The following is a 26496-nucleotide window of genomic DNA, read 5'->3' on the forward strand; positions in this document are numbered from 1 at the left end:
AACAGCTGGGCATGGCTGAATTACAAGAAATTCAGAGACAAGATGGAAGAAAACAAATTTATGACATGGGGCACCCAGGATGTCAGTTTGTGGATGCAGCAAATGACCCGAAAAACCACGGATTGCCCACGAAGTTCCAGAAGATCATCACCTACCTGATCTTCCGCAAGACTGCCACAATCACAGGACAACACTTGTTGGAGATATAACAGGGGGACATGTACTTTTCAGGAGTGTAAATTCAAACATGTGTGTTTGGGGTGCGCAGCGCAACATCCTTTATCCAGATGCCCCAAGAAGACAGCGTCGGGGAGTAAGCCTAAAGCAAATTTAGAAGAAACACTTCAAGAAAGCGTACTTGCCCATCAACTTGGAGAAGATGCAGCCCTGGCTACAAGCTTATCCTAACCGACAAAAAGCGGAGAAGTTAACACAAGGCTTTCGGGATGGTTTTATTATACCAATACAAGGTCACATCAAGAACACAAAGAATAGCAATGCACAATCGGCAACTAGACACGCGGACTTAGTCCAGGAGAAAGTAGAGAAGGAATTGGCACTCGGGAGAATGGCAGGTCCATTCCAGAACATGTGCCTATCACCACTGGCAGTGATCCCCAAAAAGGAGGAAGGAAAATACCGCCTCATCCAAAACGTATCTTATCCCCTGGGAACTTCAGTCAATGATATGCTGCCCCAGGCAGAATGCACAGTCCAATACGCATCATTCGACTCGGCATTGGCCCTGCTCAGGACCTGTGGAGAGAGCACTTTGATGGCAAAATCAGACATCGAATCTGCTTTCAGACTTCTGCGAGTACATCCGGACAGCTTTCTCCTATTGGGGTTCACATTCAAAGGAAAAATTTACTTCGATAAGTGTATGTCAATGGGATGTTCCATATCATGCGCATACTTCGAAATGTTCAGCTCATTCCTGCACTGGGTCACTGCACAGAAGACTAATTCAGAAAACATGATACATTATCTGGACAATTTTTTATTTGTTGGGCCAAAAGGCGCAAATACATGCCTCTACCTGCTGAGAGAATTCCAGTCAGTCGCTAAGGAATTCGGAGTTCCGTTGGCACACAAAAAAATGGAAGGTCCGACAACTATATTATCATTTCTTGGTATCGAGCTGGACTCCACCAAAATGGTGGCAAAATTACCGGAGGAGAAAGTAAGAAAATTGCACATGGATATACAGCAGACAATGTTAAAAAAGAAGATTACATTGCGGATGGCGCAATCGATACTGGGAACGCTGAACTTTGCATGTAGGGTCATCCCTATGGGAAGGGCATTTATGCGAGGATTGGCATCAGCAACTGCAGCGGTTACACGCCCACACCATTTCCTCAGATTATCAAAGGAAATACGGGAAGACTTAAAGATCTGGAAGGAATTCCTGCAAGACTTCAACGGAGTGTCCGTGATTCAGGAAGCTCCGCTGTCCAATAGAGACTTGGAAATACACACGGACGCATCGGGGAGGGGGGGGTTGGGGTTTCGGCGTCATCTGCCAGCAGGCTTGATGTGCAGAACCGTGGCCAACAGAGTGGAGAGACAGTGGCCTCACAAAGAACATAACATTCTTGGAGCTGTTCCCCATACTGGTCACTCTAGTACTATGGAGCGACAGACTGAGGAATAAGCAGGTCATATTTTGGTGCGACAACAAAGCAGTGGTACAAGTATTAAATACACAGTCAGCAAAGTGCCCAAGAGTGGTCAATCTTCTCAGGGAGGTGGTGCTGATGGCATTAAACAACAACATTACATTGCGTGCGAGGCATGTTCCTGGAGCAAGCAACGGCGCAGCGGATGCCCTGTCTAGAGGTAAATGGCATTTGTTTTTCAAACAGGTCCCAGCAGCAGAGGAAACAGGGACAGTCATGCCCACGCACTTATGGAGGATTGGTCAGAGACCACCATGGACCTAGTGTGCAGATCAGTTGCACCATCCACATGGAAGGCGTATTGCAGAGGATACGATAACATAATTGCATTCCTCAGAGAGAATGGATGGAGGCAAGGACCGGTCAGCGATGACATGATTATCAAGTACGTAGCCACTTCAAAGGAAAGAGGCATATTGAGAAATGCGGTAACAACACACTTGGCAGGGATGGTATTCTTCTTTAAAGTGAAGGGATGGGGGGATCCAACCAAGTCCTTCATGGTGAGGAAGATGATGGCAGGGTGGGCAAAGAAAGTGGGTCATATCAGTGACAGAAGACATCCCATCACACATGACTTGTTGCGATCACTCTGGATGATCCTCTCGTTCATATGTTCTTTGGATTTCGAACGGGAACTATTTCGCCTGGCATTTTCACTCACATTCTTCGCGGCAATGCGGGTGAGCAAACTGGTGGCCATCAACAAAGAGGACCATGGCCAGAGCGGGTTACTTCTAAAGAATGTGATATTGACGACGGACACACTAACCATTACAATTCAAAAATCAAAAACAGATCAGGAAAGAAAAGGAGCTACGTTGTTATTGAAATGGGTAGAGGGGTGCGAGACTTGCCCCATATACAATGCGCGGAGGTATCTACAGTTGAAGCCCGACAAAGGCGTACACTTACTGATACACAAGGATGGTACACCGCTCACTAAGTACAGTTTGCGGCAGTGTTAAAAGCTTCAATCCAAAAAATGAAGCTGGATATTAAAACATTCACGACACATTCATTCAGAATTGGAGCAGCAACAAGTGCAGCGCAAGCCGGGCTACAAACGTCCACAATAAAAAGGATCAGATGGTGGCGCTCCAACGCAGTTAACACATATGTCCGTCTGGATAAGGTAAACATAGCTAATCAGGAGCATTGATTGTATTGTATTTTCACAGATCTACGGGTGACATGGCACTCGGCCTGGATCATGGGACACTCCTACGTGAGATGGGCCGCGAAGAGGGAAAAAGAGAGAACATATGGGCAGCATCTAGGGCAGGCACCAAGCAGATGGTACATCACCTGGATAGGCAAACCAGGTATGTGTTGGGAGCAATTAATACCTCTATTGCGGCACATAAGAGATTCGAGAGCAGCGCCAGAAGTGATGGTAATATATCTGGGGGGTAACGATTTAGGACCTTCCACATGCAAACAACTTGTACAAGCAGCAAAACTGGACTTGACTATGATTATGGAACTATTCCCACAAACAGCAATATTGTGGTCGGACATAATCCCTCGGACGAAGTGGAAAGACTCAAAATTATGGACTCGGGGCAGGAAGAAAGTAAATAGGCAAATTGGAAAATGGATACAGGAGAAGGGAGGAAAACAGATTAGACACCAATGGGCTGAAGTAGAATGCCCAGGCCTTTTCAGGCAGGATGGGGTCCACCTGTCAGACATTGGTTATGACATCTTTAATAATGTAATACAGGAAGCCATAGAGGCATGGCAGAACACAGAGGCCGCAGCCTGAGAATCAATTGTGGGGGACACGAGGCAAGGGTATTCCCTACCTCGTGCCTTGGTGGTAACCCGGGCCAGTTGGGGCCTATGGCAAGTGGTGCCGGCGGTATCGCAAGATGGCTGGGTAGCCGATCAGCGCTGGGGAAGCGCAAAAGGTGACGGAGTCGAAAGTACTGATGGGCGGGGCCCCCTTGCTGGAGGACAAGGCGGGGGCCAAAAAGGATTAACGCTGCCTTGCTCGGTTCCCACAGCGGGCAGCGAGGGACACGGATTACTGGCCTGGGTACCCAGGAAGGTTTTATGATATAAAAAGCTGCGGCCTTATTTCACCAACATCAGTTTCAGTGTGATTAATCTGAGACAAAGGAAAAAGCAAAACATAAGATGATATAAGGTATAGGGGTATCTCGACGGACAAAGCAGGTATTGAGTGACGACTGCTAGCGTTAATTCATCCCATCTTGCTGTAATTCAGACAGTTGGTAATAGAGATGCAGTCAATGACTTCCACACCAAGGTTAGAACAAAGGAACCACAATCCTATCAACCTAAAAGCCATTGTTTCTTTAGTGTTGCACAACTATTGAAATGAATGGTGGAATCAGTTTTAATACATGTATCACATATGGGAATTAGGGTGACTATATATATTTGTGAAAATTTGCTTCTATCATGTGGTACAAAAACCTCTTTGACACTTCCACTCCTTAAACATAAACCTGTCCTACCCTCACCCTGACAAAGCCCCCTGTCCATATTCCCCCATTAAGAACATAAGAACATAAGAAAATGCCATACTGGGTCAGACCAAGGGTCCATCAAGCCCAGCATCCTGTTTCCAACAGTGGCCAATCCAGGCCATAAGAACCTGGCAAGTACCCAAAAACTAAGTCTATTCCATGTAACCATTACTAATGGCAGTGGCTATTCTCTAAGTGAACTTAATAGCAGGTAATGGACTTCTCCTCCAAGAACTTATCCAATCCTTTTTTAAACACAGCTATATTAACTGCAGTAACCACATCCTCCGGCAACAAATTCCAGAGTCTAATTGTGCGTTGAGTAAAAAAGAACTTTCTCCGATTAGTTTTAAATGTGCCCCATGCTAACTTCATGGAGTGCCCCCTAGTCTTTCTACTATCCGAAAGAGTAAATAACCAATTCACATCTACCCGTTCTAGACCTCTCATGATTTTAAACACCTCTATCATATCCCCCCTCAGTCGTCTCTTCTCCAAGCTGAAAAGTCCTAACCTCTTAAGTCTTTCCTCATAGGAGAGTTGTTCCATTCCCCTTATCATTTCTGATTATTTTCCCATTCCCTTAACATAAAAACAAGTTTGCCTGAAACTTGTGATCCCTGCAATCCTTTGACACAACCACAAGCCTACCATGACACCCTCTCCCTGCTACAACAAGATCCTCGTCCTCTACCCAATGATACAAGAAGCCTACCACCCTCTCTAAGACAATAACCGGGCTGCCTTCCCCTGTAATTCCCTCCATATGGTCTCAAAGACACATGTACAATATTTTTGAATAATTCTTATGTTGGAACAATAAGAGCGATTTAAAAGTTCAGAGAATCAAGTTCACTCAGAGACAAAGATAGTTACTAGAACACTGCATTATAGTTTAATCAATAAACTAAATGCAGGGAGGGTAATTTTGAGTGCCTTGCAGAGGACTAAAGTATTCATGTAGAAAGTACACGCGGACTTTCGCCTGAATTTTCAAAGTGGACATATGTATAATTCCACTTTGAAAATCCTTGAGTGTGCAGGGAAACAGTGACAGCATACACACACATTTACACCTGCTTGGTGTTCAAAAGTATGCATGTAGATTTACATGCATACTTTTGAACATCAAAACTGTGTATGTAAATGATGGGCCCACCCCAACCCCTACTTACCAGAATGCCTTTTTATGCACAAAAAATGTCTAAAGGCTATTTACATATGGGGGTTATTTTCCAAGCCACATTATGGGCTTTTCACATGTGTTAAGACTCTCTACCGGGTAACATCAAGCTAGGTTGAGAGAACATTGTACAAATCTCATCTTTGTATGAGTTTTCTCACTCCGAAGATTATCAAATCTTCACAAGAGTGTACTGTTCTGATCGTACGTCTCACTCTGAATGTCAAAGTGGCCCCTAACCTCTACACTACTACCTAAACCTCACCTCGAGTTACTAGGTGGGCCTCATATAGAGGTATAAATAATTAACTATTATGAGGGGCTTATAGTTAGTCTCTCTCTCTCTCTCTCTCTCTCTCTCTCTCTCTCTCTCTCTCTCTCTCTCTCTCTCTCTCTCTCTCTCTCTCTGGTTGTAGGTAGGCTATTACCATAAAACATGCCCCTCTTCCTATCACATGCAATAGTTTGATGAATCCTGGCCTGTGTTTGAAAATGTCCCACTGTGCTTTTTCTACTTTTGTCAAACAAGTTGTTTTTTCCATACTGGTTTTACTCATGTATATTATATTATCTTGTCTATCTTCTTTTAATGTGTTTTCCAGGTTCTCTTTTCCATTTTACTTTTTCTCTCTCTTCTTGTATTTATCATGTCTCCCTCTTCTTCCCTAACTGTCTAAAATTGTCTTTTAATCATAACTTGATGTTTTTATTTATGAAATAGTTGGTTGATGTGTTTGATTTGAATTTGTTTTTTGATGTATTTATTTTATATGAGTGTACCAAATGTCCACAAGGACATTGGATCAGTTGGATCAGTAGTGGTCAGGTATATGTAACTAGTGACAATGTAGGAAGATTACATGTTGAAGACTCATCCTATTGCGTAGTGCTTTTGGAGTTTGAGGAGTAATTAAAGTAGAAGCTTGGAATGTTCTGCAACTCTTTGACAAGGATTCAGGGTTGCAGGAGGGAACTTGTAGTTTCTTAAAGAGACAGAGAGAAGTCTATTGGGGGGGGGGGGGCAGGGGGCTTCAGGGAGACTCATGAAGAGATTCCAGGAGAGAAGGAGCAGAGAAGGCTCCTTACTTTGCTTGGATTTGTTTCTTACAAGTGAGTTTGTAGTTAAAGAGACAGATGAAATCAGTGTGTGCCCAGCACTTTGAAAATCTGTGGAAAGTCTGCTTCTATGCAGGGAAGAATGTTTGTTTCTAACAAATGCAAAAAAATCGAACAAATTAGGCCACTTTTTGTTCATGCCAAATGGAGTGAATTGAAAATAACCTCCTAAAAAATACAAAAATACCTGAAATTTTTGGGTATTTGTGGCATAAAAAAATTAGAGAAAATGCTCCTGTGGCTGGGCCTCCCTAGGCCAAAAGGCATCAAGATCATGGCCAGGGCACTCCACCCCCTCCATATACAAGTGCCGGGAGTGGGGAGCTCCCAGCATGGCTCTCACTTACCCCCTTCTTGGATCTTGATTTGATACAGGCAGGAGGAATACTCAGTTGCTTCCCCCACTGGATCCCAGTGCTTTAAAAATGTACTATCCACCTGAGACTAACACTGACGTGACATCACTTTAGCTCCTTCTACCAATGCAGCTGGCAGCATTTTGATGTATGGCTATACATTTCTTTGGCCGTACATCAAAATGATGCTGGCCACACCAGAGTAAGGTACCGAAGAAATATCACTTCAGCATCGGTCCCAGATGAATGGTGCCATTTTTAAAATACCGGAACCTAGACAGTAGCAACTTGACATTTCTCCTATCTGTTTCAAACCAGGATGCAGGAAAGAGGTGAGTGGGGGCCAGGGTGGGTGCTTCCCAGCCCCAGCACTTGTAAAAGGAGGAGCGGTGAAGGACCCAGCCCCAGCCTGGATCAGTAGTGGTCAGGTCCCAATGCTAGATCTGACTCAGGTTTAGGCCCCAGTGCTGGGCCTGTGTTGTGTTTGAGGCATTGTGGACCCTTGGTCGCAATGGAAATGACTCCACCCATGGGGAGGAGCTCCGTGGGGAACCACTGCAATAAGCTGGCAAAGTTAGCAGACACAGAATGGATAGAGTCTTTATTGTACTGCTGGTATTAGATGGTAATGCAGGAAGGTAAGGCACTGATCCACAAGGTGCCAATACGCTCAACAGGCTCAGAAGAATAGTCTCACCCAGATGTTCACGATAGGTAGGAGTCCGCACTGCGGGTAACGCCATGGCTGGTGGGTGGAGTTGGAGTGCCGGTTTGTAGAGGTACTCACAGACTGACGGCACCTTCCTGATGGTAGAATGGTGGGACCGAAGGTCTGTGGTGCAGGATATGAAGTGGATAGGCCCTCGAGGAGTGAGTACCCAATGGTTCAATATCCTGGAATGAAATAAGAGAAAGACCCCCGAGGAGTGGTTGTCTAAGATAGCGAGGACCCCGAAGGGAAGTTGGAAGCGAGAGACCCTCGAGGAGCAGGTGTCTAGAGCTTCTGCTGAAATGAGGCCCTTAGCGAGAGGACGTGTCTAAGCTGGCAGCTTAGAGCAGGCAGAGTTATGAAGTGAAGTCTTTGCTAACTCAAGTTAGTAGTGGAAGCGGAGGCTAGTTATACCCCGGAGGTACTGACGTCTTGCGGTGGGGCCGCCCCCGAGCTTCCCGCCATGACGTGTATTAGAGCGTCAGAGATGTGCGCGCTTGCGCCCTCGGAGGCCACGGGAGTGAGCATGGCGGATGGGGACGCCCATGCTGGTCTGAGAATGCTGAGGCCCACGGAACTCGACACCGGAGACAGCCATCTTGCCCAAAGAGAGGGAAAGGGGAGAGAAAGAGGTAAGGCAGAGCGGTCGTAGCCGACTGCTGCCGACGGACGCAACAGCCTGACTTGGGGCAGTTTTTGGCCCAGTAAATCCAAGGGGTTTTTTTTTTGTTTGGAATTTTATTTCTTTTTTCAATTTAGAAAACAAACCGAACCAAAAAAAAACCAAAACACCATTAACCAAACTGGATAAAAATGATAAAAATTACCCTAAATGAAAAAAATGAGCCAAACAAACATTTGGGAGCTGCACATCCCTACTACTACTAACTTGTGGGTTACAGATTAACTTTCCCTATTTGGTTTCAAATCAACGAGGAGAGAAGTAAGGAAAAAGAAGTGCTTCACAAAATTTTAAGTGAAAAGAAGAGCCAAACAAAAAGAAATCAAGAAGAATTTAGGTAATGGATAGATCCACATAAAGGATAGATCCCTGGAGGCACCTCAAAGAGATGCCTAGAAAAATGGAAGTTCTTGCAAGTCTTTGAACTCCTGTATAAATATACATTATGAATATCATTTGAAGAAATTTATTTTTGTGAACATTACTATTCCGCATGTTATAGAGCAAGCTGTATTCATTTTGGAACATCGCAATCTAGTGTGGATCTATAATTATATCAAGACCACAGGAATGTTTCAATAACTCTAAATGCCTAGAATCAAAGCTTTCTCCTGCTAGGGAGTCCCATGATGACTTAAAAGTTTCCCAATGTGCCCCTCTGTCCAGTGAGATATTGGAATGGTACATATGGATTATTTGTTTTGTGTTTGTTTTTTTTAAATTATAGATTGTATATCTTTCAGTCAGTTTACTGAAAATACAATTGTACTAATAGAGAGACATGGATTAAAGGAACACAGCCAGCATGGATTTACCCAAGGAAAGTCTTGCCTCACATATCTGCTACAGTTTTTTGAAGGAGTTAATAAACATGTGGATAAAAGTGAACCAGTGGATGTTGTGTATTTGAATTTTCAGAAGGTGCTTGACAAAGTCTCTCATGAGAGTATTCTAAGAAAACTAAAAATTCATGGAGTAGGATGTGATGTGGTTTGCAAATCGGTTAAAATACAGGAAACAGAGAGGAGGATTAAATGGTCAGTTTCCTCAGTAGAAAAAAAGTAAACAGTAGAGTGCCTCAGGGATCTGTTCTTGGACCAGTGCTTTTTAACATATGTATAAATGATCTGGAAAGGAGTAGGAGGGCTGAGATGATCAAATTTGCAGATGACACTAAATTATTCAGAGTAATTGAATCACACACAAATTGTGGTAAATTGCAGGAAGACCTTGCAAGACTAGAAGCTTGGGCATCCAAATGGCAGATGAAATTTAATGTGGACAAGTGCAAGGTGATTCATATAGGGAAAAATAAACCATGGTGTAGTTACATGATGTTAAATTCCAGTTTAGGAGTTACCACCCAGGAAAAAACTCTAGGCGTCATAGTAGATAATACACTGAAATCATCAGTTCACTTTAAGAACATAAGAATTGCCATATTGGATCAGACCAAGGGTTCATCAAGCCCAGAAGACTGTTTCCAAAAGTGGCCAATCCAAGTCACAAATATCTGGCAAGTACCCAAACATTAAATAAATCTCAAGCTACTATTGCTTTTTAATTAATAGCAGTTTATGGAATTTTCAACTAGAACCTTATTCAAACCTGTTTTAAATCCAGCTACTCTAACTGCTATAACTACATCCTCTGGCAATGAGTTCCAGATCTTAACTATGCACTGAGTAAAAAAGAATTTCCTTTGATTTGTTTTAAATGAGCTACTTGTTAACTTCATGGGGTGCCTCCTAGTCCTTCTATTATCTGAGAGAGTAAATAACCAATTTACATTTACTTGTTCAAGTCCTTTCATGATTTTGTAGACCTCTATCATATCCCCCCTTAGTTGTCTCTTCTCCAAACTGAACAACCCTAACTTCCTTAGCCTTACCTCATAGGGCAGCCGTTCCATGCCATTTATCATTTTGGTCACCCCCTTTGTACTTTCTCTAGTACAACTAAATCTTTTTTGAAATGTGGCAACCAGAATTACACATAAGGGTAGATTTTCAAAGATACGCGCGTACCCCCCAAAAACCTACCCCAAACCCCCCCTGTGCGCGTCGAGCCTATTTTGCATAGGCTCGGCAGCGCGCGCAAGCCCCGGGACGCGCGTAAGTCCTAAGGCTTGCAAAAAGGGGCGGTCAGGGGTCGCGGTTAGGGATCGGGGGCGTGTCCGGGGGCATGTGGGCAGTCGGGGGCGTGGCCGAGTGCTCCGACACATCGGCCTGTGTCGAGGCCTGCTGTGCCGGCACGCATAAGTTACTACTGTCCGGAGGCAGTAGTAACTTCTCCGATAAAGGTAGGGGGGGGTCTAGATAGGGCCGGGGGGGTGGGTTAGGTAGGGGAAGGGAAGGGAAGGTGCGGGGGGGTAAAAAGAAAGTTCCCTCCGAGGCTGCTCCGATTTCGGAGCGCCTCGGAGGGAATGGGCAGCGCGCGCAGGGCTCAGCGCGCGCGCATTGCACAAATGTGCACCCCCTTGCGCGTGCCGACCCCGGATTTTATAAGATACGCGCAGCTATGCGCGTATCTTATAAAATCCAGCGTACTTTTGTTCGCGCCTGGTGTGACATCCATCGTTTTATTTTCCATTCCCTTCCTAATAATTCCTAACATTCTGTTTGCTTTTTTGATTGCCACAGCACACTGAATTTACAATTTCAATGTATTTTCCATTATGACACCTAGATCTCTTTCCTGGGTGGTAACACCTAAGATAGAACCTAACATTGTGTAACAACAGCAAGGATAAATTTTCCCTATATGCATCAGTTTGCACTTGTCAACATTAAATTTCATCTGTCATTATCCAAATAAAATGCTAGGAAATATTAGGAAGGGAAAGGTGAATAAAACAAAAAATGTCATAATGCCACTGTATCACTCCATGGTGAGACCACACCATGAATACTGTGTGAAGTTCTGGTCACTGCATCTCAAAAAAGATATAGTTGTACAGGAGAAGGTACGGCAGCCAAAATGATAAAGGGCATGGAATGGCTTCCTTATGAAGAAAAATAAAGAGGTTAGGTCTGTTCTACTCTGATAAGAGATGGCTTAAGGGGATATGATAGAGGCTTATAAAATTATGAAATAGCTTGAACAGGTGAATGTGAATTGGTGATTTACTTACATGAACTTCTGTTCATTTCTAATGCTATAAATCTGATACTACAATAGTAGTGTTGATGTTTGTTCAGTGACTTATGTCCAATTGGGTTTCACAGGAAAATATGAGCTCTTAGGGAAGATAAGGCCATTGCAGAAGGACTAAATTAATTCTTTGCTTCCGTGTTTACTAATGAGGATGTTGGGGAGATACAGGTTCCAGAGATGGTTTTCAGGGGTGATGAGTCAGACGAACTGAACAAAATCACTGTGAACCTAGAAGATGTAGTAGGCCAGATTGACAAACTAAAGAGTAGGAAATCACCTGGACCAGATGGTATGCATCCTAGGGTACTGAAGGAACTCAAAAATGAAATTTCTGATCTATTAGTTAAAATTTGTAACCTATCATTAAAATCATCCATTGTACTTGAAGACTGGAGGGTAGCCAATGTAACCCCAATATTTAAAAAAGGCTCCAGGGGCGATCCGTGTAACTATAGACCAGTGAGCCTGAATTCAGTGCCAAGAAAAATAGTGTAAACATTTTTCAAGATCAAAATTGTAGAGCATATAGAAAGACATGGTTTAATGGAACACAGTCAATATGGATTTACCCAAGGGAAGTCTTGCTTAACAAATCTGCATCATTTTTTTGCAGGGGTTAATAAACATGTGGATAAAGGTGAACCGGTAGATGCAGTGTATTTGGATTTTCAGAAGGCGTTTGACAAAGTCCCTCATGAGAGGCTTCTAAGAAAACTAAAAAGTCATGGGATAGGAAGCAATATCCTTTTATGGATTATAAACTGGTTAAAAGACAGGAAACAGAGAGTAGGATTAAATGGTCCGTTTTCTCAGTGGAAAAGGGTAAACAGTAGAGTGCCTCAGGGATCTGTACTTGGTCCGGTGCTTTACAATATATATATTAGGGATGTGAATCGTTTTTCAACGATTAAAATTATCGTCCGATAATGTTTATATCGTCTTAAATCGTTATAGAACACGATACAATAGAAATTCTAACGATTTATCGTTAAAAATCGTTAAATCGTGTTAGTGCGCACTAACTCGAGTTAGTGCGCACTAACTCCCCGTTAGTGCGCACTAACTCGATTTAGTGCGCACTAACTGAAAATGATACAAATAAACACTTTCCAGGTCACTGAAGGTCAGTTAGGAATGAATATGTGTTCCTATTGGCTGGCTGCCCTCTTATCTATTGATATTACCAAGGTTACCACTGAGGTGATGGTTGGGGGGATGGGAAATGGAACTGGAAACTAACGAACACCAACAGAAAATGAAACAAAGTGTTCACACTTCCCAGGTCAGTAAAGGTCACTTAGGAATGAATATGTATGTATGTATTCCTATTGGCTGGCTGTGCTCTTATCTATTGATGTTACCAATATGGTTGGGGGGATGTGAAATGGAAACAGTTGGAAGCTTGACAAAAAAAGTAATGTAATGATCAGCACTCACGTGACTAGAACTTGTTTGTTTATTATTTTTGTTAGCAGGCACCTGAAATGCTAGTGCATGTTGAATTTGCCAATCACTGTGCATTTTAGAAAGGTGGTCCTGGCTGGAACTGTACACAGTTCAAATATATGTAATTGATTGTTGGTAAGTGTATTTTTTAAGTAGCCACACTGGCACCAGTATGTTTACTTTTCCTCCTACTTAACTCACTAGCTCAGCTTTGTAAGAAGGGCTTATCTGCTTGTGTGTTGTTTTTGTTTGGTGTGAGGAGAGCAGAAACATCAGATCTTTATTCAATCTACTACAGTCATCTCTTACAGTGCCCTATCCCTATTAATACCAGGAGTGTTGTGATCTTCCTGCACACAGTGCCCTAACCCTGATACCAGTCTGAGACAGCTCCCTCCCTGCATTACTAGTGAGAGGCTGGCTTCACAGACAGGGGGGAGCTGCCTGACCCTCACTCCTGACTTCCCCCATGTCCCAGCTAGTGAATGGTGTGTGGGTGAGGGGGGGGGGGAGGATGGTGAAGTCTGAGACAGCTCCCTCCCTGCATTACTAGTGAGAGGCTGGCTTCACAGACAGGGGGGAGCTGCCTGACCCTCACTCCTGACTTCCCCCATGTCCCAGCTAGTGAATGGTGTGTGGGTGAGGGGGGGGGGGGGAGGATGGTGAAGTCTGAGACAGCTCCCTCCCTGCATTACTAGTGAGAGGCTGGCTTCACAGACAGGGGGGAGCTGCCTGACCCTCACTCCTGACTTCCCCCATGTCCCAGCTAGTGAATGGTGTGTGGGTGAGGGGGGGGGGGGGAGGATGGTGAAGTCTGAGACAGCTCCCTCCCTGCATTACTAGTGAGAGGCTGGCTTCACAGACAGGGGGGAGCTGCCTGACCCTCACTCCTGACGTCCCCCATGTCCCAGCTAGTGAATGGTGTGTGGGTGAAGGGGGGGGGGGGAGGATGGTGAAGTCTGAGACAGCTCCCTCCCTGCATTACTAGTGAGAGGCTGGCTTCACAGACAGGGGGGAGCTGCCTGACCCTCACTCCTGACTTCCCCCATGTCCCAGCTAGTGAATGGTGTGTGGGTGAGGGGGGGGGGAGGATGGTGAAGTCTGAGACAGCTCCCTCCCTGCATTACTAGTGAGAGGCTGGCTTCGCAGACAGGGGGGAGCTGCCTGACCCTCACTCCTGACTTCCCCCATGTCCCAGCTAGTGAATGGTGTGTGGGTGAGGGGGGGGGGGGGGGAGGATGGTGAAGTCTGAGACAGCTCCCTCCCTGCATTACTAGTGAGAGGCTGGCTTCACAGACAGGGGGGAGCTGCCTGACCCTCACTCCTGACTTCCCCCATGTCCCAGCTAGTGAATGGTGTGTGGGTGAGGGGGGGGGGGGGGAGGATGGTGAAGTCTGAGACAGCTCCCTCCCTGCATTACTAGTGAGAGGCTGGCTTCACAGACAGGGGGGAGCTGCCTGACCCTCACTCCTGACTTCCCCCATGTCCCAGCTATTGAATGGTGTGTGGGTGAGGGGGGGGGGGGAGGATGGTGAAGTCTGAGACAGCTCCCTCCCTGCATTACTAGTGAGAGGCTGGCTTAACAGACAGGGGGGAGCTGCCTGACCCTCACTCCTGACTTCCCCCATGTCCCAGCTAGTGAATGGTGTGTGGGTGAGGGGGGGGGGGGAGGATGGTGAAGTCTGAGACAGCTCCCTCCCTGCATTACTAGTGAGAGGCTGGCTTCACAGACAGGGGGGAGCTGCCTGACCCTCACTCCTGACTTCCCCCATGTCCCAGCTAGTGAATGGTGTGTGGGTGAGGGGGGGGGGGGAGGATGGTGAAGTCTGAGACAGCTCCCTCCCTGCATTACTAGTGAGAGGCTGGCTTCACAGACAGGGGGGAGCTGCCTGACCCTCACTCCTGACTTCCCCCATGTCCCAGCTAGTGAATGGTGTGTGGGTGAGGGGGGGGGGGGGAGGATGGTGAAGTCTGAGACAGCTCCCTCCCTGCATTACTAGTGAGAGGCTGGCTTCACAGACAGGGGGGAGCTGCCTGACCCTCACTCCTGACTTCCCCCATGTCCCAGCTAGTGAATGGTGTGTGGGTGAGGGGGGGGGGGGAGGATGGTGAAGTCTGAGACAGCTCCCTCCCTGCATTACTAGTGAGAGGCTGGCTTCACAGACAGGGGGGAGCTGCCTGACCCTCACTCCTGACTTCCCCCATGTCCCAGCTAGTGAATGGTGTGTGGGTGAGGGGGGGGGGGGAGGATGGTGAAGTCTGAGACAGCTCCCTCCCTGCATTACTAGTGAGAGGCTGGCTTCACAGACAGGGGGGAGCTGCCTGACCCTCACTCCTGACTTCCCCCATGTCCCAGCTAGTGAATGGTGTGTGGGTGAGGGGGGGGGGGGGGAGGATGGTGAAGTCTGAGACAGCTCCCTCCCTGCATTACTAGTGAAAGGCTGGCTTCGCAGACAGGGGGGAGCTGCCTGACCCTCACTCCTGACTTCCCCCATGTCCCAGCTAGTGAATGGTGTGTGGGTGAGGGGGGGGGGGGATGGTGAAGTCTGAGACAGCTCCCTCCCTGCATTACTAGTGAGAGGCTGGCTTCACAGACAGGGGGGAGCTGCCTGACCCTCACTCCTGACTTCCCCCATGTCCCAGCTAGTGAATGGTGTGTGGGGGGGGGGGGGGGGAGGATGGTGAAGTCTGAGACAGCTCCCTCCCTGCATTACTAGTGAGAGGCTGGCTTCACAGACAGGGGGGAGCTGCCTGTCCCTCACTCCTGACTTCCCCCATGTCCCAGCTAGTGAATGGTGTGTGGGTGAGGGGGGGGGGGTGGATGGTGAAGTCTGAGACAGCTCCCTCCCTGCATTACTAGTGAGAGGCTGGCTTCACAGACAGGGGGGAGCTGCCTGACCCTCACTCCTGACTTCCCCCATGTCCCAGCTAGTGAATGGTGTGTGGGTGAGGGGGGGGGAGGATGGTGAAGTCTGAGACAGCTCCCTCCCTGCATTACTAGTGAAAGGCTGGCTTTGCAGACAGGGGGGAGCTGCCTGACCCTCACTCCTGACTTCCCCCATGTCCCAGCTAGTGAATGGTGTGTGGGTGAGGGGGGGGGGGGAGGATGGTGAAGTCTGAGACAGCTCCCTCCCTGCATTACTAGTGAGAGGCTGGCTTCACAGACAGGGGGGAGCTGCCTGACCCTCACTCCTGACTTCCCCCATGTCCCAGCTAGTGAATGGTGTGTGGGTGAGGGGGGGGGAGGATGGTGAAGTCTGAGACAGCTCCCTCCCTGCATTACTAGTGAGAGGCTGGCTTCACAGACAGGGGGGAGCTGCCTGTCCCTCACTCCTGACTTCCCCCATGTCCCAGCTAGTGAATGGTGTGGGGGTGAGGGGGGGGGGGTGGATGGTGAAGTCTGAGACAGCTCCCTCCCTGCATTACTAGTGAGAGGCTGGCTTCACAGACAGGGGGGAGCTGCCTGACCCTCACTCCTGACTTCCCCCATGTCCCAGCTAGTGAATGGTGTGTGGGTAAGGGGGGGGGGGGGGGAGGATGGTGAAGTCTGAGACAGCTCCCTCCCTGCATTACTAGTGAGAGGCTGGCTTCACAGACAGGGGGGAGCTGCCTGACCCTCACTCCTCCGGGGTATTGTGATCTTCCTGCACACAGTGCCCTATCCCTGATACCAGGGGTGTTGTGATCTTCCTGCATGCAGTGCCCTATCCCTGATATCGGGATGTGTGCAAGAAGATCACAACACCCCCGGTATCAGGAATAGGGCACTGTGTGCAGGAAGATCACAACACCCCCAGTATCAGGAATAGGGCACTGTGTGCAGGAAGATCACAACACCCCTGGTATTAGGGATAGGGCACTGTGTGCAGGAAGATCACAACACTCCTGGTATTAATAGGGATAGGGCACTGTGTGCAGGAAGATCACAATACCCCTGGTATCAGGGTTAGGGCACAAGTTCTAGTCACATTGACTGATCACATTACTTGTTTTGTCAAGCTACCAACTGTTTCCATTTCCCATCCCCCATATACTGTCAGTAGGAAACTTGGTAACATGAATAAATAAGAGGGCAGCCAATAGGAATACATATTCATTCCTAAACTGACCTTAACTGACCTGAAAAGTGTCAAATTGTATCATTTTCAGTTAGTGCGCACTAACTCCCAGTTAGTGCGCACTAACTCCCGTTAGTGCGCACTAACTCGAGTTAGTGCGCACTAATCGGAAAAAAACGATTTTTAACGATTTTTTAACTAAAAAATCGTGCCTAAGACGATTTTCTTGCCCTGCCACACGATTTCTATCGTTAAGACGATATGGAAAACGATTCACATCCCTAATATATATATATATATATATATATATATATATATATATATAAATGATCTGGAAAGGAATACAATGAGTGAGGTTATCAAATTTGCGGATGATACAAAATTATTCAGAGTAGTTAAATCACAAGGTGATTGTGATACATTACAGGAAGATCTTGCAAGACTGGAAGTTTGGGCATCCAAATGGCAGATGAACTTTAATGTGGACAAGTGCAAGGTGTTGCATATAGGGAAAAATAACCCTTGCTGTAGTTACATGATGTTAGGTTCCATATTAGGAGCCAGGAAAAAGATCTAGGCATCATAGTGGATAATACTTTAAAATCGTCGGCTCAGTGTCCTGCAGCAGTCAAAAAAGCAAACAGAATGTTAGGAATTATTAGGAAGGGAATGGTTAATAAAACGTAAAATGTCATATTGCCTCTATATCGCTCCATGTTGAGACCACACCTTGAATTCTGTGTACAATTCTGATCGCCGCATCTCAAAAAGATATAGTTGCGATGGAGAAGGTACAGAGAAGGGCAACCAAAATGATAAAGGGGATGGAACAGCTCCCCTATGAGGAAAGGCTGAAGAGGTTAGGGCTGTTCAGTTTGGAGAAGCGATGCCTGAGGGGGAATATGATAGAAGTCTTTAAGATCATGAGAGGTCTTGAACGAGTAAATGTGAATACGGTTATTTACACTTTCGAATAATAGAAGGACTAGGGGGCATTCCATGAAGTTAGCAAGTAGCACATTTAAAACTAATTGGAAATTATGTGCAACCAGTAAAGTTAGATTATTGATTTCCTTATATGTTCCTTAAATGGTTTCGGGATCCCAATTATTTTTCTGCTGGGAGTGAGACTGGAATTATATAAATAATGGTTAAAGAATTATATAGATCTTTTGCATACTAAGGTTTTGTTTAAAGATGTGAATATAAATCTATTTTCCTTGTTTTGAAATGGCAAAAGAATTTGTATTAGTTTTGTGCAATGAAAGTACTCACGATGTTACCAATAAGCAAAATGTTTTTCAGTTTGTTTATGTATTAAAAAGCAATAAATAAAGAATTAAAAAAAAAACAAAAAAAAAAAAAACTAATTGGAAAAAATTATTTTTCACTCAACGCACAATAAAGCTCTGGAATTTGTTGCCAGAGGATGTGGTTAGTGCAGTTAGTGCAGCTGGGTTCAAAAAAGGTTTGGATAAGTTCTTGGAGGAGAAGTCCATTAACTGCTATTAATCAAGTTTACTTAGGCAATAGCCACTGCTCTTAATTGCATCAGTAGTATGTGATCTTCTTATTGTTTGGGTAATTGCCAAGTTCTTGTGGCCTGGTTTGGCCTCTGTTGGAAACAGGATGCTGGACTTGATGGACCCTTGGTCTGACCCAGCATTGCAATTTCTTATGTTCCTATGTTCTTAAGTATTGAACTAAATCAGGGCTTCTCAAATCTGTCCTGTGGACTCCACAAGCAGACAGGTTTTCAGGATATTCACAATAACTATGCTTATGATTAATTTCCATACCATGGGGAATAAGTGTCTGCAAATTTCTCTCATGTATATTCATTGTGGATATTCTGAAAATCAGACTGGCTGTGAGGTCCCCAGGACAGGTTTGGGAAGCCCTGAACTAAACACTAAAAGAGAAAACATGGTTGATGTTTATAGCTATAAAACACTGAGATTTTAAATATTTTACTTTTCAGATTTCCTTTCTTCTATTATGTCATCAGGTTATTTAAAAGACCATGATGCTGTTGCTAAGGCTATACAGGAAGCTCAACAGATGAAAGAACAACTTCAGAGGGAACAACAAGTGCTGGATGGGAATATGGCAGTAGTGAATAATCTGGGTCTGAATAACTGTAGAACAGAAAAGGTGAGTTACTGAAATTTTAGGTGGTCATTTCCATTGTAACTGTGCATGCCTGAAGACACTGTAGTACATAATAAATGTTATGTTTGAATTGGGTTTGTGGGCCCTTGGGTCATGGAGACAGCTGACTCCACCCATAGGGAGGAGCCCTGTGGGGACTCTCCTTGACAGGTGGGGTCTCAGCAGTGATGGACACAGGAGTCAGAGAATATTATACAGCAAAGAGGAACCCGAGCAGCGGGTTTGTAAACTCAGTCCTGGAGCAGGAAGACCTGGGATGGATTCTCTGGTAGTGGTCCGCAGAGCGGGGTAACCAGGGGAATACTTGCTTCTTGGTAGACCTTGTGCATGGAATCTCTGGTAGTGGTCCGCAGCGCGGGGTAATCCGGAGATAGATGTTGGCAACTGGCACAAGACAGCGTGGATCCAGTAGTGGTTCGCAGAGCAGGGTAACCCGAGGATCCACACAGCAAGATGGAAGCAGTAATGTAGAGCAGGTCTAGTACTCACTCAGTGGTGTTGTAGTAGAGAATTCGTAATAGTAGCAGCAGCGGAGACCCGAAGCAGTAACAGAAGGGTCATCCAAGGAAGCTTCGAGTGGAACTCACTAGCTGGTGAAGGTGAGACAGGCAGATAAGGCTCTCCGAGGAACGCATAGCCCTTAGTGCAGCAAGGCCCCCAAGAGCGGGGACCTGAGTCACTCAGCCTGAAATGCAGGAACAGCGAGGCGAAGCGTCTCAGAGGAAAGGAATTGAGCAAGATGGAACCCTTGCTAACTCGTAGGTAGGAAAGTCCGGTAGGCTTAAGTACTAGAGATGTGCATTCGTTTATTGCAAATTAGGCAATTTCAACAGGTCGGGCGGACCTGAACCACAAAACGGATTTTCCCCGAGCTTCGGGGAAAATTCATTTTTCGGGTTAGTGCAGGGGGAGGGGCACATTTATTTAAAAAAAACAAAAAAACTCACCCCAACCCTTAAATATTACTTTCTTACACCCCCCACCACCATCCTGATCCCTCCCCAAGACTTACTAAAAATCCCTGGTGGTCCAGTGGGGTCCCGCGAGCGATCTCTCCCTCCATGCTGTCAGGCCTGCTATGACTCAAAATGGCGCCAATAGCCTTGCCCTTATGATGTCACAGGGGCTACCGGTGCCATTGGTCAGCCTCTGTCACTTGGTAGGAGCAGGTGACAGGGGCTGACCAATGGCACCGGTAGCCCCTGTGACATCATAAGGGCAAGGCTATCAGCGCCATTTTGAATACTGGCAGCTGACGACCCGAGTGCAGAAGATTGCTCCGGACCTCCGCTGGACCTCCAGGGTCTTTTGGCAAGTCTTGGGGGGGACTCTGATCCCATAGGCGATCAAACCAAAACCCGACCCGAGCCAGAAAAACGAAACTCATCTCTATTAAATACACGTAGGCAGTGACATCATGCGGAGGGGATGCTCTTGAGGTTCTCGCCATGATGTGCACAAGAAGGAGGCAGGCGCGCGCACGTGTGCCCTAGGTCACACCAGATTCAAGATGGCAACTGGGATCGCCCACGCCATCCCGGGAATGCCAGGGAGGTCGGCGTGCAGAGCCAGAGGCGGCCATCTTAGCCAGAATCGGAGCTACTGGGCAAAATGAGGTGAGCAGCAAAGATCGCAGCCATCTGCAACCGACGGGTGCAACAGTTTTAGGGCCCTTCCCGGGGGTTTCGGCTTCCTTGGGTGAGTTAAATGGAAACGATGTAACATGTCTTTGTCAAGGATGTTCCCAAAAAACAGAGAGGAAGGCGGTCTAGAAAAGCCATGAGGAACAAAATAAAAAGTAACCGAAAGTCCTTCAAATAATTCTTTATTGATTACCTGACTCCAGGCCTGAGTTTCGCCCACCAAGGGGCTGCTTCAGGGGCTATAAAAATGAATAAATAGTGATAAAATTATTCAATCAATTATATAACTATAAAACACAAATAGTTTAAATTGATTAAAATTAATTAAAATTAATAAAAATAAAATTAATAAAAAAGACGCAAAGAAGATTCTAAACAACCATTCAAATTATGCAGTGGTAAATAATTAAAGGATGTTCAATAATAAATCAGAAAAAGGTGAGGAGGAACCTAGAACAAAATACAAACAAGATTCAAACACAAAGCAGCCATAAACAAGTATCTAAAACGTACTTAATAGTTCTGCTTACATAGTTGAATATCAAAAATTAAAAATCATTAATTATGAATCATACCTGTACAGGCTTTAAAATGTCACATTCTTAAGTCAGCTCAATCGGTTGGAATACATCACAGGCTTGAATGTAAAAACAATTATTATTATAGGAGTAAGTATAAATAGGTGTTAAAAAATATGTCAGCATAACAGCATAGTGGGTTATAGTTAGCTTACTTTAGTATCTTCAATGGGCTTACTAGTTAGCCCTGTTTATTGGTGCAAGCAGATATTGTATTCCCATCCATCAATCGGGAATCCCCTCGATTGTGGTTAAAAGCAGTTTGTAAATTCAACTAAAAAGATGTATATGGGGAACAAATTAAATGGCTAATATCATCAGGCAACGCTCTTAGTCTTATTCAATTTTGTAAAATTATCTGAAGGTTAGTAAAGTGATATGCAAAATAGTCAAATGGCTATAGTGCCGCTTGTTTTAAGATAGAAAATATTGTTATTAAAAAAAACTCAATAATCAACTTCTCTTATTCTAAATAACGATCTCCAAACAGATTGACAATAGACAACTCATCTTGTTACAAATGAATTAAATATAATAGCAAAATTATTCCGATGACCAAAAGGTGAAGTGTTGTGATATATTGTATATATATAAATACTAAAAAGTGTTCGTGCTTGAAGATTAATTAAATCAAATTAAATACTATTTAAACGGTGCAAAAAATGACGAAGTGCTTATAATAAGTGTAATTGTTCTACCTTAAAGATTAAGGCAGCAGTGCATGTAAGCTGCAGACTAAAAATATCATATGTATTTAGAAGTTCAAGCGGATATATTCATTAACTATTATATATAAATACTAAAAGATGATTAATAAGTTGGTGATTCCTATCATTTATATGACAAGTGTACTATATCTCGAAACACAGCCAGAAGTTTTTATCAAGCATTTTTAATTTATTTTTTAAAAAACTATCAAAAATTAATGTGGAAACGGCATTGTCCAAATTGTGACTTAAAGTTAAAACAACGACTCTACTTTGATGTATTTTTTTTAAAAACCCACAGGGGGGTACTTCTATTGGCTGTGGAAAAAGCATGGTGCCGAAACATTAATAGAACATATGACAAGTGTAGCAATGATATTAGCTCAAGCTGACCAACCTTTAGTGTTTACAAATGGGTCAACTTTGTGGCAAAATTATCTTTGGTCACACAAAATATGAGTAAAATAACGCGGAAGAGAGCTTATATTAGCTATTGCTGTTACCACTAGTGCTAGAGTGGCATTGTCAGAATAAATGTTAAGCTGATGATTCAAAGTGATCTTATTAAGTAAAGAGAAGATTTAATAACATTTTGACTTAAATAAACCCACTTGCCATACATCCTATGCATCTAGTGTACTCCAACCAAAAAAGTTATCTTTAATGCTTGGCGTCAAAATAGATGTCAATCAACTCACTAGGGGCGGGGAAAACAACGAACTTCGGAACGAATATAGAAAGAAATGGCTAAACAAAAAGTGAAAAATAAAAGCACCGGAGGGTAAACTAAAAATAAAAAGAACATGTGAGAATAAGGAAATGTCAATCAACTCGTGGGGGCATGGTTTTGCTAATCGCAAATGTAAATCCGTTACATACCTTATCTCGAAAGAATCTTTCATATGAATAAATATGGTGCCAAAACATTAATAAAACATACAGCGAATGTAGCAATAATATTAACTCGACTTGACAAACCTCTAATATTTTACAAATGGGTCATCTTTGTGTCAAAATAAACTTTGGTTACACCAAATCTAAGTAAAATACCGCGGAAAAAAGCTTGTATTGGCGATTGCTGTCACCATTAATACTAAAGCGGCATTGTCAGAATAAATGTTAAGCTGATGACTAGAAAAAAGATGTACAAAATTTTGACTTAAATAAATCCACTTGCCATACTTACTATGCGTCTAGTATACACGAAAAATTCAAACAAAAGGAGAGGACATTCAAACAAGATGTCTTTTATGTTTAAGTTTGGCGCCAAAATAGGTGTCAATCAACTCACTAGGGGCAGGGAAAAAAGACGAACTTCAAAACTAGCATTATTGAAAGAAGAAATGACTAAACAAAAAATGAAAAATTATACAATTGGAGGGTAAAATAAAAATGAAAATAAAACTAAAATAAACATGTAGGAATTGGGGAAATGTCAATCAGCTCATGAGGGCGTGGTTTTGCTAATCACAAATATCAATCACTTACATACCTTAACTCATAGGTAAAATCTATTGCCAAATAATCTTTCATATGATTAAATATAGTTCCCAAACGGTCTTATTATCGTATACCACTTAAAACAGTGAATTATAAAAACTACTCGAATGTAAAATAGACATAAATACTAACTAAAAACAACGTGTAGGGAATGTCAATCAAAAAATATAAAAATAAATAAAAAAATAAAACGCAATCAATTATATGGAGTCTATTTGTCCTTCTACTCACCAAACTTCATAAAAAGTCCAAATACACAGTTATTAATTTATTCATAAGACTAAATATGCATGAGGATAATGCAAATATTGATATTGAACATAGATAAAAATATTCCAGGAATCTAAAAAACCTAATAGCCTGTGATGTACTCCACGAAATAAGCAAAATGAAACCCTAATGCAAATACTTAGAGGAAAAACCAAAATGCTATTATAAAAAAAATATAATAGATTATAAACTCCTATTATACTGTGATGTACTCTACATAGATAAAAAATTACTTGAAAAGAAAACGGACTTTATGCTATAAAAAGACAGAGTAATCAATATCTAGGTTTAAACCATGTGGTGACATTGTATTAAAATCATAAATTAATTTTTGTTCTTGCTGTAAATGTATTTTGTCTAGATCGCCTCCTCTCCAGTGCATCGAGGGTTGTAACAGAACGCAAAATTTATAGTCATTAAGAACATAAGAACATAAGAAATTGCCATGCTGGGTCAGACCAAGGGTCCATCAAGCCCAGCATCCTGTTTCCAACAGAGGCCAAAAACCAGGCCACAAGAACCTGGCAATTACCCAAACACTAAGAAGAACCCATGCTACTGATGCAATTAATAGCAGTGGCTATTCCCTAAGTATAATTGATTAATAGCCATTAATGGACCTCTCCTCCAAGAACTCATCCAAACCTTTTTTGAACCCAGCTACACTAACTGCACTAACTACCTTCTCTGGCAATACTAACTACCTTCTCTGGCAACACTAACTGCACTAACTACCTTCTCTGGCAACAAATTCCAGAGCTTTATTGTGCGTTTGCCTCTAGTGAATAATCAACTAGAGGTTTAGACACCATTTTCCTGTTGATGTTACTTTTGTGTTCTATAATCCTTTTTCTAAATTCTCTAACTGTCTTACCAATGTACATCTTGTTACACGGACATATAACTGCGTAAATAACGCCTTTGCTCCTGCAGTTTGTAAATTGTTTTAATACGAATTTCCTGCCAGTACCTGGGATATCTACATTGTTGGTCTTTATATTGACATTACATACAGAGCATGCATTGCAAGGTCTATGTCCAGCCGGTCTGATATCTGCTAACTGTTTCTGTGGTAGAGCTGATGGGGAAACATAATCTTTAATGTTTTTAGATATTTTATTTGCTATTAATATCTCTTTATCTTTACACCCATCTATCAATTGAATCATTGGCCAGTGACGTTTCAAAATTTTGATTATATTATGTGACATGTGCGTGTATGTCAACGGACAAGTAATTTTAACGTTTGGTCTCTTAATCTTGGGTTGAAGAAGGTCGGACCTTTTTTGTTTGAGTGCTCTATTAAGACCACACATAACATACTTCTCCGGATAAGCTCTGTCGAGAAATCTCTGCTTCATTTCAACAGCTCTATATTTAAATGTTGCATCATCTGCGCAAAGTCTTCTAAGTCGTAAGAATTGTGAGTATGGTAGATTATTCATTAAGGACCTATTGTGGCAACTGTCGAAATGTAAAAGTTTATTAGAGTCTGTCGGCTTTCTGTAAATGTCCGTATGAAATCTGCCCTCTTTTAAAGAAATTTGAATATCTAAAAAGGAAATAGAACTTGTATTGAATTGCATTGTAAATTTGAGATTAAGGTCTAATGTATTAAGCCAATTGTAAAACTCTGCAAGGTCTTCCTGAGATCCATTCCATAGTAGAAATATATCGTCTATATACCTTTTCCATAAAATTATGTTAGCAGACCATCTATGTGCTATCAAGAAGCTTTCTTTGAATTTCGCAACATATACATTTGCTATGGAAGGAGCCATAGCAGAACCCATTGCAACTCCTTTAATTTGGAGAAAAAAATCTTTATTGAATTTGAAGAAATTATTTGTTAAAGCTATTTCTGCTAATTCTATAACCAGTTGATTCGGTATGCGTCTATGTACATTGTGTTTCAAAAGTTGTTCAGTTACAATCTCTACAGCTGATGTTTGCAGAATGTTTGTATATAACGATTCAATGTCCATGGTGACCATTAAGGACTCATCTTTCACTTGTGGAAAGTTCTCTAATATTGTAATAAAATCGGACGAATCTCTAATATATGATGAAATGGAAGGGACTTGTTTTTTGAGAAATGTGTCTATGAAAGTGGACAAAGGTTCGAGCAATGAGCCAATTGCTGAGATAATTGGCCTTCCTGGTGGTTCAATTAAGGATTTATGGATTTTAGGTAAGACGTATATTGTTGGGAGAACTGGATGATTCACGGTCAGAAATTCAAATTCCTTATTTGTGATGAAATTCCCTTCTTTCGCTGTTGCGAGTAAGGTGTCTATCTGATTTTTGATTTTTTTAGTAGGATCACTCGATAATTTACAGTAAAATGATTGATCGGATAATTGTCTTTGAATCTCTGTAATATATGTTGTCCGGTCCATAATCACTATGGACCCTCCCTTGTCTGCCGCTTTTATCACAATATTGTCATCATTTCTTAAATTTGTAATGGCATCCATTTCCTTTTTGGTCAAATTTCGATGGTGTTTATTAGTATCTTTTTGTTCTTCTTTAGCTAGATCATTCAATACTAAAGTCTCGTAGGTCTGTATGATTGGATGGACACCACCAGGAGGCACCCATTTACTTGGACATTTTACAATTGAAATGTCAGTATTTGTCTGGTCAGTATTTGAAAAAAATTCGAGTACCTTAAGTTTTCTGGTAAATTTAAATAAATCTACACGAGTCTTAAAAGCATTGTATGTTGCAGTCGGAACAA

The 26496-nt window shown here is 43.3% G+C and overlaps 1 protein-coding gene across 1 annotated transcript in view; it reads left to right on the top strand.

Annotated features, from left to right (window-relative positions):
* SOX5 (SRY-box transcription factor 5) overlaps positions 1 to 26496 on the top strand; it is a 1631810-nt gene that overhangs the window by 1121255 nt on the left and 484059 nt on the right. The window contains 1 exon segment of the mRNA XM_029600160.1: positions 18895 to 19040. Coding sequence (XP_029456020.1) covers positions 18895 to 19040 — 146 coding nt within the window.

The sequence above is a fragment of the Rhinatrema bivittatum genome, chromosome 4 (genome assembly GCF_901001135.1).
Source record: "Rhinatrema bivittatum chromosome 4, aRhiBiv1.1, whole genome shotgun sequence".
In the NCBI taxonomy this organism is placed as follows: Eukaryota; Metazoa; Chordata; class Amphibia; order Gymnophiona; family Rhinatrematidae; genus Rhinatrema; species Rhinatrema bivittatum.